Genomic DNA, 13,999 nt, shown 5'->3' with positions numbered 1-13,999 from the left:
ATCTTTGAAATTGTTGTATGTTGCATTTATATTTTTATTCAGTGTATGTTTACACAGCAGCATACCTTTGAAGACTCCTGTCCTCCAGTTTACTATCTAAGAACTTGTCTTCTTTCTTTTCCATCCATATAATTATAAACTAGCCTAGTCTGTAATTACCAACCTCCCCCTCACCCCAGAGCATCTGTCTCTCTCTCGCTCACATACATACAGTCATTGCTCCCCCCCTCCCCACACACACGCTCGAGCCTGGCAAGTGCATCCCCCCGAAGCTCGAGCTACGCTGTCCCACGAGCAGACGATTTCAGCACCTATTTCAGCACAGGACAGAATCCTGCACCGTCTCATGGCAACATGGCGACTGAGGTAAGACTTTAGGCTAATTTAACATCTTATTCGTTGTTGTGTAGAATAATACTCAGTGGAAATGTATACATTTTTTTTCCTTGTGAGAAAAAGATCATGGTAGGTTGAATTTGTAGCGATATGCAGTCTATCCTCGCTGTGCCTTTGATTCAACCGATGAGAAACGGGCTGTTGGAATGAACGACGGACAGCGGGTTTATTGTATCATTCCGTGGCGGGAGGCCCGTTTTAACACGACCGAAAACGGGGTTCAAGAGCAAGGAGGCAGTCCTGTAAGCAAACTGCATCAAACATCATATTTTACCGATCGACCAAATATAATGGTGGCTTTCTCATCCACACACATACCGGTAGCACAGCCTACAGTATGTTCTGAATGTCACAAAAAGAGTCACTGGCAATTCCGGTATCCACGAAGCATAGATAACGTTACTGAACAAAAATATAAATACAACCATTTCAACGATTTTAGTGAGTTACACTTCATCTAATGAAATCAGTCAGTTGAAATAAATTAATTAGGCCCTAATATATAGATTTCACATGGCTGGGCAGGGGCACAGCCATGGTGGGCCTGGGATGGCATAGGCCCACCCACTGAGGAGCCAGGCCTAGCCAATCAGCATTTGATTTTCCCCACAATAGGGCTTTATTTCAGACATAAATACTCATCAGTTTCATTAGCTGTCTGGGAAGCTGGTCTCAGACGATCCCGCAGGTGAAGAAGCCGGATGTGGAGGTCCTGGGCTGGCTTGGTTACACGTGGTCTGTGGTTGTGAGGCCAGTTGGACGTACTGACAAGTTCTCTAAAACAACATTATGGTAAAGAAATTAACATTAAATTCTCTGGCAACAGCTCTGGTGGACAGTCCTGCAGTCAGCATGCCAATTGCACGCTCCCTCAAAACTTGAGACATCAGTGGCGTTGTGTGACAAAACTGAACATTTTAAAGTGGCCTTTTATTGTCCCCGGCACAAGATGCACCTGTGTAATGATCATTCTGTTAAATCAGCTTCTTGATATGCCACACTTGTCAGGTGGATGGATTGTCTTGACAAAAGAGAAATGCTCACTAATAAGAATGTAAACAAATTTGTGCACAACATTTGAGAGAAATAAGCTTTTTGTCATATGGAACATTTCTGGGATTTTTTTTTCCGCTCATGAAGCATGGGACCAACACGTTTTATATTTTGCATTTTATTTTTGTTTGGTAATAATATATGCATCTTACTCTAGAATGTGAGTCAGTCCAATTTGGTTGGGGGCGCGCACCTAGTGGTTACTCCACTGTATCATGATCAGCACCATGGACAGCGGCAGAGCTGTGTGTGTACGTGTGTGTGGTCATATTTCTCATCACACATTCTTTGGGAATTTCAATACATTGCAATGCAGAGCTGGCTGAATTCTAAATTAGATTCAGTGGATTGTTAGAGATGCAGAGAAGTTTGCATCTGACTGTCACCTTGCTGTGCCTCCAACAAGTACAGTAGCAGTCATGGTCACTGTACTAACAAGATGTCAACAAGGATATATGACAATCACTGTTTCCATATAGCATCCATCAGGACAGGGTTTGAGAACTGCATGGTTTCCAATTGTAGGGGAGTTGGTTAAGTTAAGTATACTCACCTGATGAGTAACCTTGCCAAAGATCTGAAGACTTGTGATGCCTTGCCTTTTGCTCAGTGGGCTTACACTGAGATGCTAATCTGTGTTCGACACCAGGTTGGTCACACATAGCAACTAAATATGATTTCAACGTTCATTTCCAAGTAATCTGTACAGGATTGTAACGGCCTATGTTCCGTAGCCTGAATGTGCTGTGATGCTGTTTCATCTAACTAACAACAACACACACACATGCACACACATGCTTGCACGCTCGATCACGAACAGCTTCCTCTAACAGCATCAACGTGTGTGTGTGTGTGTGTGTGTGTGTGTGTGTGTGTGTGTGTGTGTGTGTGTGTGGTGTGTGTGACGGAGAGAGAGACTGTGTGTGACGGAGAGAGAGACTGTGTGTGACGGAGAGAGAGACTGTGTGTGACGGAGAGAGAGACTGTGTGTGTCTGTTATAGCAGGTTGTAATGCTTAGCAATGCTAGGGCCAGCAGGGCTGATGTCACTGTGGGACAGGGTGACTGGCATGGTTGTAACTATTCATTTATGTTACAAGGTGAAGTACTGTCCAGTGATTTCTGTACACAAAGCACATGTTCCTTCTCAGTGTGGTTCTGTGGCTCAGTTGATAAGGTCACGGCACTAGTCACGTCGTGGGTTCAATTCCAAGAAGGGTACATGATACAAACAGTACCAGTCGAAAGTTTGGACACGCCTACTCATTCAAGGGTTTTTCTTTATTTTGACTATTTTCTACATTGTAGAATAACAGTGAAGACATCAAAACTATGAAATAACATATGGAATCATGTAATAATCAAAAAAGTGTTAACCAATGTAATAACCAAATAATCATATATTTTATATTTGAGATTCTTCAAAGTAGCCACCCTTAGACTTGATGACAGCATTGCACACTCTTGGCATTCTCTCAAACAGCTTCACCTGGAATCCTTTTCCAACAGTCTTGAAGGAGTTCCCACATATGCTGAGCACTTGTTGGCTGCTTTTTCTTCACTCTGCGGTCCAACTCATCCCAAACCATCTCAATTGGGTTGAGGTCGGGTGATCGTGAAGGCCAGGTTATCTGATGCAGCACACCATCACTCTCTTGGTCAAATAGCCCTTACACAGCCTGGAGGTGTGTTGGGTAATTGTCCTGTTGAAAAACAAATGATAGTCCCACTAAGCGCAAACCAGATGGGATGGCGTATCGCTGCAGAATGCTGTGGTAGCCATGCTCGTTAAGTGTGCCTTGAATTCTAAATAAAACAGACAGTGTAACCAGCAAAGCACCATCACACCACCTCCTCCATTCTTCACGGTGGGAACCACACATGCGGAGATCATCCGTTCACCTACTCTGTGTCTCACAGCTACACAGCGGTTGGAACCAAAAATCTCAAATTTGGTCTAATGTCCATTGCTTGTGTTTCTTGGCCCAAGCAAGTCTCTTCTTATTATTGGTGTCCTTTAGTAGTAGTTTCTTTGCAGCAATTCAACCATGAAGGCCTGATTCACAGTCTCCTCTGAACAGTTGATGTTGAGGTGTGTCTGTTACTTGAACTCTGTGAAGCATTTATTTGGGCTGCAATTTCTGAGGCTGGTAACTTATCCTCTGCAGCAAAGGTAACACTGGGTCTTCCTGTCCTGTGGCGGTCCTCATGAGAGCCAGTTTAATCATAGCGCTTGATGGTTTTTGCGACTGCACTTGAAGAAACTTTCAAAGTTCTTGACATTTTCTGTATTGACTGGCCTTCATGTCTTAAAGTCATGAGGGACTTTCATTTCTCTTTGCTTATTTGAGCTGTTCTTGCTATAATATGGACTTGGTCTTTTACCAAATAGGGCTATCTTCTGTATACCCCCCTACCTTGTCACAACACAACTGATTGGCTCAAACGCATTAAGAAGGAAAGAAATTCCACAAATTAACTTTTAACAAGTCACACCTGTTAATTGAAATGCATTCCAGGTGACTACCTCATGAAGCTGGTTGAGAGAATGCCAAGAGTGTGCAAAGCTGTCATCAAAGCAAAGGGTGGCTACTTTGAACAATCTCTAATATAAAATATATTTTGATTTGATGTCTTCACTATTATTCTACAATGTAGAAAATAGTAAAAATAAAGGAAAACCTTTGAATTAGTAGGTGTCCAAACTTTTAACTGGTATTGTACTTACCAGTACGTGGGTTAGCTGAGTGGCATATTTTATTATTATATTATCCTGTTAGACAAATCATTGTTTAGAAAATGCATTAAAGCAGTAACATGCCACTTAGTAAACACTTTTGTCCAAACAGTACAGTAAGTGTTTGCATTTTTTGTGTAATTCTTGCAGGTTTTTAACCCTCCATTTTTGAGTTCCTACCGCCATGCTCTAACCAACAAATCCACATGCACATAGAAGTGCGTGGATAAACTCACACCAACATGATTGTTTTTACTGCAACGCAGGAAACAAACATGTTGTTGGGCCTTTTGACCAAGATGGTTCTGGCGTTTTGACCAGTGAAGAGCTTAGACTGCGACTCATATGGCACGGTATTCCCTACTTATTCCCTACTTTTGAACAGAGCCCTATGGCACTAAGGAATAGGTTGCCATTTTGGACACAGGCTTAGTGTCCTTGGGTGTTGTTCTGACTCCTCTATCCTCTATAGATGGGTGGGGCTCAGAGCTGTCACAGTCTACTGTACTGTATGTCTGTGAGGCCTCAGCTCAGCCTAGTGACTCAGTGTTTCGCCTCAGGGAATCACACTGTCTGGTCTGGCCCGCGGGTGGGTGTGTGTGTGTGGTGTGTGTGTGTGTGTGTGTGTGTGTGTGTGTGGGGGGGGGGGGGGGGGGGGGGGGGGGGGGGGGGGGGGGGGGGGGGGGGGGGGGGGGGGCATGATGTGTCAAGGTCTTTGCTGTCTTTAATGAGCACAATTGTTGCCCTTGTCAGACTGTGTGTGTGTGTGGTGTGTGTGTTCTCTCAGACCCACTAGTTAGTGGAGCACAGTTTGTGTAGTCTGTGTGTGAGAGTGGGTGCATGTGTGTCTGACCATGTGTAGCTGTAAGTAAGGCAGTGGAGCTAAGCGCTGAGCTGTCAGATTGATCTTTTGTGTTTCCAGGCCTTGGAGTCGATGGCAGAGCTGTGCTGATTTTCTCTGGTGGTCTGCCAGCAGTCTTCTCCAAGTTCCATCAATCATGCGCATGCACACACGCAAGTACACACACACACACACACACACACACACCCACACACACACACACACACACACACACACACACACACACACACCCCTGTCCAAAGCCCATCAATTATCCATGACATATTTAATGTGAACAGGCTGCTGCAGTTTGTTACCATCAGCCACTGGAGTCTCAAATGAACAGCACATTTTACACACACACACACACACACACACACACACACACACACACACACACACACACACACACACACACACACACACACACACAGTCTCATATAGGCCTGAGTCAGTGGCCTAGAACAATGTTTCCTAAATGTTGAGTCAAGACTAAATGCTGAGTTGTTTCCTATTAGACCACAACTGAAGACTAGTTTGATTAAATAGAACTCTGAGATAAAATTACAATGGCTGTTCTGTGGTCATAATAATAATATCTTGTTTGTTATATCTTGCAATTTGACAAGAATTGCAGGGTACTACATCCAGAGGAAAACGGTCATACCAAGCTGGTTGTTGAGAAGGAAAGGGTGCCTTCTGTACAAGGTCCTTGTATGCTGACTGTCAGGGAATATTTCACACACAGTGTGTGTGGGGGGGCTTGTATACCCTGCTGACAGTGTCCACACCATGTCTGAGGCACACTGTCACACTGATGAACTGAAGAGAGGACCACAGTACTACACAGGCGAGAGAGAGAGACAGACAGACAGACCGAGTGAGAGGAAGAGAGACCCAGACAGACAGACATAGACTGAAGTAGATAGAGAGCTTACAGAGAGGAAGAAAGAGGAGAGATGGAGGTGGGGCCAATGAAAAGGGATGAAAGGAGAGAAGCATGGGGGGAGAGAGCGAGCCATACAGTGAGACAGAAAACAGAAGCGATGTGTAATGATCTAGTAATTGTTCTCTCCAATCAGTCCCCTCTAAGGAATAATGTAATTTGTGTGTGTGTGTGTATGACCGTGCATGTGTGAATATGTGCAGAGTTACTGTTGTGTAACTAGCCTGTTTTTTTTCATTTGTAACATTTTAACAAGAAAAGAAAAGTATTGCACATTTGTTTTTTTCTGTAAGTAATCTGTGTTGTTGTTTCCAAGCAGCCTGTTCCTCTTGAATGATACAGTAGGGCAAAATGTTGATTTCTGCCTAAATAGACATACCCAAACATAATTATATAAGGGCACAAGGCGAGACTCAAATGCAGACTCAGGAGGCAGATGGATGAGCTCCGATATTTATTACACCAAAAGGGGTAGGTAAAAGGCAGGTCGGGGACAGGCGAGAATTCATAAACCAGGTCAGAGTCAAAACAGTACCAGGGGATAGGCAGGCTCGAGGTCAGAACAGGCAGAGTGGTCAGGCAGGCGGATTCGGCGTCAGGACAGGCAAGGGTCAAAACCAGGAGGGCTAGGAAAAAACAGAGACTGGGAAAAATAGGAGCTAGGAGAAACACAGAGAGACAGGAAACAGGGATAAATACACTGGGGACTAATTGGGAAACAGGAGACACCTGCAGGTGGGTGGAGACAATCACCAAGACAGGTGAAACAGATCAGGGTGTGACAAATGATGCTTTCTAAATATAGTAACAATAAAATTGTAAATGACTTACTATAAGATTTCACATTTTTTAGAACTAAAATAAATAGGATTATCCTCAGTGACAGTACAATATTGACACCATTTCATATAACTTACAACAGAGAATTTTCTCCTAAGCATCCACTGAGCGGTGCAGAGACACCATTCAATGTGTGCAGACTCGTTACAACTTCAGCTTTAAGCACAAGGTGATTTTGTCTGTCTGTGACCAAGAGAAAATGGTCTTGTTTAAATTCAATGAAATTATGTATGTTTGCATGTTGAGAGCTCTAGATCCGGCTGAGAATATCACAGGCTGGACTGTCACTGTTTTTATGCCATCACACAGGCAGGGCTGAGTCGCTCAGAGGAAGACCAAATCGATTATTTGTCTGGATATGCAAATGTGGGTCTGAAACCTGACACTTCAAGTCAGCTCCGCTGAGAGAGTGGGAGCGGAGAGCAGAAAGATGGGGCTTTCTGGCACTATAAGTGACGGGATCCTACAACATTCACAGCTTTGTACACCAGAATGTCAGTCCAGAAACGCTCAGAGGTTTTTAAGACAAGTGTTGTGCATACAGTAACTTCTATTAGAAATTGGCTAAGGAAGAATCTCAGCCAATGAGAAGATCAGAACCTTATTCTGTGTTCATTATGAGTGAATGCATGTCTTTATACATTGAAGTAAATCAATTGGAACGGTACATGGATTCCTATTATCAACAGGGGTCACACTAGAATTCAGAAATCAGCATTTTAAACCGTTTCACCGGCATTTTTTATTGAAAGTCAAGTGTTTTTTTTTTTTAATTCAATAGAGGGATCAGGGGTATGCAACTATAGTTTACCGTCACAAAAAATACATTAGTGCAACACATTCGGCAGAAAATAGCTTAGTTTTCATCAGATGACAACAGAAGTGCAACGCTATTAGGCTGGCAGCCACACAAGCTTACAAAGAAGTATGGCCATCATATTTCGAACGTTTATCATAGAAAGAATGTAGCCAGCTACACTATATACTCAAAAGAATGTGGACACCCCTTTAAATTAGTGGATTCGGCTATTTCAGCCACAACCATTGATGATGGGTGTATAAACTCGAGCACACAGCCATGAAATCTCCATAGACAAACATTGGCAGTAGAATGGCCTGACTGAAGCGCTCAGTGACTTTCAACATGGCACTGTCATAGGATGCCACCTTTCCAACAAGACAGTTCATAAAATGTCTGCCCTGCTAGAGCTGCCCCGGTCAACTGTAAGGGCTGTTAGTGTGGAGTGGAAACATCTAGGAGCAACAACGGCTCAGCTGTGAAGTGGTAGGCGACTCAAGCTCACAGAACGGGACTGCCGAGTGCTGAAGCGCATTACGCGTAAAAATCGCCTGTCCTCGGTTGCAACACTCACTACCGAGTTCCAAACTGCCTCTCGTAGCAGCGTCAGCACAAGAACTGTTAGTCGGGAGCTTCATGAAATGGTTCCGGCCGAGCAGCCGCACAAACTCCTAAGAACACCATGCGCAATGCCAAGCGTCGGCTGGAGTGGTGTAAAGCTCGCCACCATTGGACACTGGAGCAGTGGAAATGTGTTCTCTGGAGTGATGAATCACGCTGCACCATCTGGCAGTCCGACGGACGAATCTGGGTTTGTCAGATGCCAGGAGAACGCTACCTGCCCAAACGCATAGTGTCAACTGTAACATTTGGTGGAGGAGGAATAATGGTCTGGGGCTGTTTTTCTTTGCCCCTTAGTTCCAGTGAAGGGACATCTTAACGCTACAGCATACAATGTCATTCTAGACGATTTTGTCCTCCCAACTTTGTGGCAACAGTTTGAGGAAGACCCTTTCCTGTTTCAGCATGACATTACCCATGTGAACAAAGCGAGGTACATACAGAAATGGTTTGTCGAGATTGGTGTAGAAGAACTTGACTGGCCTGACACAGAGCCCTGACCTCAACCCCATCGGACACCTTTGGGATGAATTGGAACGTCGACTGCGAGCCAAGTCTAATCGCTCAACATCAGTGCCCGACCTCACCAATGCTCTTGTGGCTGAAAGTGACCACAGCAATATTTTAAAATATAGTGGAAAGCCTTCCCAGAAGAGTGGAGGCTGTTTATTTTAACTTTATTTGACATGCAAGTCAGTTATTTTACAGTGACAGCCTACCCCGGCAAAACTCTCCCCTAAACTGGACGACACTGGGCCAATTGTGTGCCACCCTATGGGACTCCGGTCATGGCCGGTTGTGATACAGCCCGGGATCGAACCAGGGTCTGGAGTGACTCCTCTAGCACTGAGATGCAGTGCCTTAGACCGCTGTGCCACTCGGGAGCCCTGTTATAGGAGCAAAGTGGGGACCAACTCCATATTAATGCCCATGATTTTGGAATGAGATGTTTGACAAGCATGTGTCCACATGCTTTTGGTCATGTAGTGTACATTTCCTAATGTTTTGCTTGAAGTTAATCTTGCATTTTACCAAAGAAAAGTAGGCTACGCTGAGAAGAGCACCATTGAAATGTAGCTACGTATGATTCAGAGCGCTGTCTGCTAATTGAATGCCCGTTCGTGAATTCTCATGGGAGTGGAGAAGTGCAATTGAAGCACAAAATGTGTCTGATGCCAAGCAGAAATTACGATAAGACGCATTTTAGATCTGCATTTACAAAACGCAGCAAGAAATTTCTTATGCATTTTATATTTTTTCTGCGTGGAAAAACGCAGGATTCTGCGTTAACCGGACCCCTGATCAAATACATTAAATATATCTAATATGCAGCTTGACAATACCATTTATAGTTTCAATTTCAAGCTTCATAACATCTTTGTATTGCATGCTATTCAAATTCCTGTAGCTACCTCATCAGTCAAAAAGGCAACATGAGGAAAGAAGAACGCTTGTTGTGGTAAACAAGCAACAGAAGGATGGAGAGAAAAAAAGAAGGAAGGAGGAATAACCTGAGGTAGAGAAAAAAACACTAATCTCATGGGACTAACTGAAGACTGCCGGAGCCTGGCTCCCTTCTTCTCTCTCCCCTTTTCCCCTCTGGCATTTCATGAGAAATAATGCAGAGATTATAAATTCATGAGTAGTGGCCTTGGAGGCATCTACTGTATGTGTGTGCGTGTGTTCATGATTAGTGGCATGCTTACGGTTGCACAAATGCAGCTTTCCTCCTGTGCGGTTAGCTGAGCACAGAAAGTGTGTGTGTATGCTTCTGTTGTCAGTTCAAAAGTAGGCCAAACCTACTTAGCCTACTGTTTAGATTACATGGCCTCCAAAGAATATGACGAACATGGTTTTGAACCCCAGTCACCTAACAACGTTTTGTGAGCTAACACGGCTCCTCAGGCCTAAGGCAATGTTAGTCATGCGAGCGTAGTTCACCAAACCACCTCTGCTACATTAGAGGTTCTAGTTTAGCTCAGTTGGTAGGAGCATAGCGCTAAGGTCATTGGTATAATTCACACAGAGATCACTTACACATTCTGCAATAACTGTTTGTAATGTCTTGTGTTGTAACAGCATGTAAAGTTACTCTTTGTAAACCTATGCCAATGAGGAGAAAGTTTGTTAGCAGGCTGGCTGAAGTTCAGTTCTATCGGTCTATATTGATATGACTGTACAGAGCTTTGTGTCTCTAGGAAAATAGAAGGTACTGATATCTGTATGCCTGCAAGCACATAGTCATCTCTCTGTCTCTCTTTCTCTCTCTCTCTCTCTGCTCCGTCTCTTAATTATTTCTCTTCCCCCCCACTCTCTCTATTTATATCTCTCCATCTCTCTGTATTTAGGCCTGTTTCCGTTGCTGTTAGGACAGATTATTTCATGCTTCCCCTAGCAACAGTGTAGGACGAAGTAATTACCATGGTAATTACATCACTATTAATAAGGTCTTAATGATGTCTTGATCACTGAGTTTGATCTGTTGCAATGATTATAGCACAATAATGTTATGTCATTGTCAACAAGATTTGTGATGGGTGTGTGTGTGTGTGTGTTTTTATGTGTGTGTGTCCATTTGTGTGTTTGCTGTGTTGTGATATGAGTGACTGTGATTGGAACATACCGATATGTTTGCTCTCTGTTTTGAAACACTCTGTGGTACCAATACATACATACATACATACATACATACATACATACATACATACATACATACATACATACATACATACATACATACACTACAGGGGGGATATTACCCTCTAATGAGGTAGCGTCTGAGAGATCAAGGCAATAAGGGGACTGTACTGTATTGTCTGGATGCTTTCACCTGCCTGTTTTAGATGAAAGTGGTGAAATGGGAGGTTCCAGTAAGAAGACCAACTACTGTAGCTCTCACAGTCACACTTCAGAATTAGACGTTCATCCATGTTTCTCAAACGTCAAATTTCAAAGTTGTTTCAAATGTCAAATTTCTAAGTGTTTAGGGTTAGGTTTAGGCGTTAACTTCAAAATCTTAAGGGCTGGCATTCATTACGAATGGTTAAGGTAAGGGTTAAGGTTTGGGATTGCCTTAAAACAAAAATCTGCTTATGTCCTTCAAATGTTGATATTTAGATGCGTTGACAATCAAACATAATTCAATATCCAGCTTAAAAATATAGCAGTTGCGATGTCATCAACAGCTATTGTTTCCATTCAACCCAGGGTTAAACTAAAAATAGACTATATATATATATATATATATAGGCCTAGGGTTTCAAGTTTCGGATGATTTAAAATGTAATCTTCAAGTTAATAATTTATATGTTGGATTCACGTCTCCATCGCAACCAAAAATCTGAATTAAAGAATGGGACTAAATCAAATAAATTCAAACTTTAAATGCACTTTTAAAGTTTGATTTGATTTAGTCCTATTATTTAACTTAGATTTTTGGTTGCGATGGAAACGTGAATCCAACATATTTTACATTTTAGTCATTTAGCAGACGCTCTTATCCAGAGCGACTTACAGTAGTGAACGCATACATTTCATACAATTTCATAAATTTTTTTCTGTGCTGGCCCCCCGTGGGAATTGAACCCACAACCCTGGCGTTGCAAACACCATGCTCTACCAACTGAGCTACAGGGAAGGCACTAAATTATTAACTTGAAGATTACATTTTAAATCAACCGAAGCTTGAAACCCTAGGCCTATATATATATATAGTCTATTTTTAGTTGAACCCTGGGTTGAGTTGAAACAATAGCTGTTGATGACATCGCAAATGCAATATAGGCCTAAATAGTACCATTTATGAAATATGACTTATAAAGTATGGTTATATATCATTTTTTCTGTTAAACTTACCCTTTGGAATGTCTTCGATAGCAACAGTGAATGTAAGATCTGACGTTCTTTCAAGGTACAATTTCAGTATATTTTATACAAGGTTTGTCTATGTTGAAAATTGGTTACCAGGATGACATAATCCTTCAAAATAACAGTTTACATTACTGACTTTGAAACAACGTTGATTCTACCAGTTTGTGTCCAGTGGGGATGTTATTTATCTTTGTGTAGCATAAGATCAATCAATCAATATGCATGCAAAGACACACATTGAAACAAACAATTCTAAAAATCTACTTGCAATAGACCATGCTGGGAAATATGAGGAGGATGGATGTGGTTTTTGAGAGTGTGTGATGATTGTACCTTTTATATTCAGAATATTGGGTAAAAAAATGTAACATTATACTAGATTATCTGCACATGTACCCTAAAAAGTACCAAACAGTACCACGTGAGATTGTATGTGTACCTTTGAAGGTACATTATGTGTAGTTTGATATTTTTGTAACCCCAGGAACAATACTGTACCCTAACCGTATCCTTATTTTTCAGTGTAGAACAGATAGTGAATGTAGAAGGTCAAATGTTCATTCTAAGATCATGTATTTGTATGCTACATCATTGTTGTTAGATTCATTAGCCTTAGCAACTCCCAAAATATTGGCAATAATCAATATAATCATCAGTTCTTGGCAAAAAATACACACAGTAATACTTTGTCCAATATAATATTTAAACGTCAACATGTGTCAAGGAAACACTTTGGAATTTAGGTAAAAATTACACACACTCATGTTAAATTGCTGTCCGTGTGTTCTTCTATGAATATAAACTTTGTGGACCCCTTGTCTCTGACTCCTCTCCTCACAGAGAGGGTAATAATCCTGTAATATTCACGGGACAAGCTGACTTTGGCTCACTCACCCTCTCCAAACCTGAAGTATATAACTGCGCTCCATTGGCACCCTATTCCCTATATAGAGCACTATTTTAACCCTAGCCCTATGGGACCTGGTCAAAAGTAGTGCCCTATAAAGAGAATGAGGTGCCATTTGGGATGCAGACATTGAATATTTTGGTGTAATATAGTTGACTCCGGCACACTGTTCTGAAGTGGTTCCTCTTAATTTTGTCTATTACTATAATTGTGCTGTTGATTGAGAAGTTATGTAATGGCAGCGATAGCTGAGCATGCACTGTTGTTGACAGATTAATGCAGTATTGTGTGTGTGTGTGTGCGTGCATGTGTGTGCTGATGCCATTCACTTCCAGCTGCGTTGTCTATTTACGCAGTAAGGCCCGAAGGGGTGTGGTATATTGGCTAAACTGGGTGGTTCGATCCCTGAATGCTGATTGGCTGACAGCCGTGGTATATCAGACCGTATACCACTGCTATAGTTACATTAATAACCAGTTTAGGATAGCAATAAGGCACCTCGGGTTTGTGGTGTATGGCCAATATACCACGGCTAAGGGCTGTATCCGAGCACTCCGCATTGCGTCGTGCTTGAAAACAGCCCATAGCCGTGGTATATTGGCCGTATACCACGCCCCCTCGGGCCTTATTGCTTAAATATACCATGGCTAAGGGCTGTTCTTAAGCACTGCACGAAGCAGAGTGCCAGGAAACAGTCCTTAGCCGTGGTATATTGGCATGTACCACAAACCCCTGAGGTGCCTTATTGCTATTATAAACTGGTTACCTAGAGTTGAAGTTGGAAGTTTACATACACTTAGGTTGGAGTCATTAAAACTTATTTTTCATCCACTCCACAAATTTGTTGTTAACAAACTATAATTTTGGCAAGTCGGTTAGGACATCTACTTTGTGCATGACACAAGTCATTTTTCCAACAATTGTTTACAGACACTTTATTTCACTTGTATCACAATTCCAGTGAGTCAGAAGTTTACATACGCTAAGTTG

The 13,999-nt window shown here is 42.3% G+C and overlaps 1 protein-coding gene across 2 annotated transcripts in view; it reads left to right on the top strand.

Moving 5' to 3' along the window:
• The first annotated feature begins 250 nt into the window (after positions 1 to 250).
• The window catches only part of LOC106612991 (golgin subfamily A member 7B), a 44,958-nt gene continuing 31,209 nt past the window's right edge, over positions 251 to 13,999 (top strand). For both annotated transcript variants that reach the window (XM_014214806.3, XM_014214788.3), the window contains exon 1: positions 251 to 366. In XM_014214806.3, coding sequence (XP_014070281.1) covers positions 355 to 366 — 12 coding nt within the window. In that variant the 5' untranslated portion in view covers positions 251 to 354. The remainder of the gene's footprint in view (positions 367 to 13,999) is intronic.

The sequence above is a fragment of the Salmo salar genome, chromosome 01 (assembly GCF_965601325.2).
Source record: "Salmo salar chromosome 01, fSalSal1, whole genome shotgun sequence".
Classification (NCBI taxonomy): Eukaryota; Metazoa; Chordata; class Actinopteri; order Salmoniformes; family Salmonidae; genus Salmo; species Salmo salar.
Note: the sequence above shows the minus strand (reverse complement) of the source record. Positions and strands in the feature narration are given on the sequence as shown.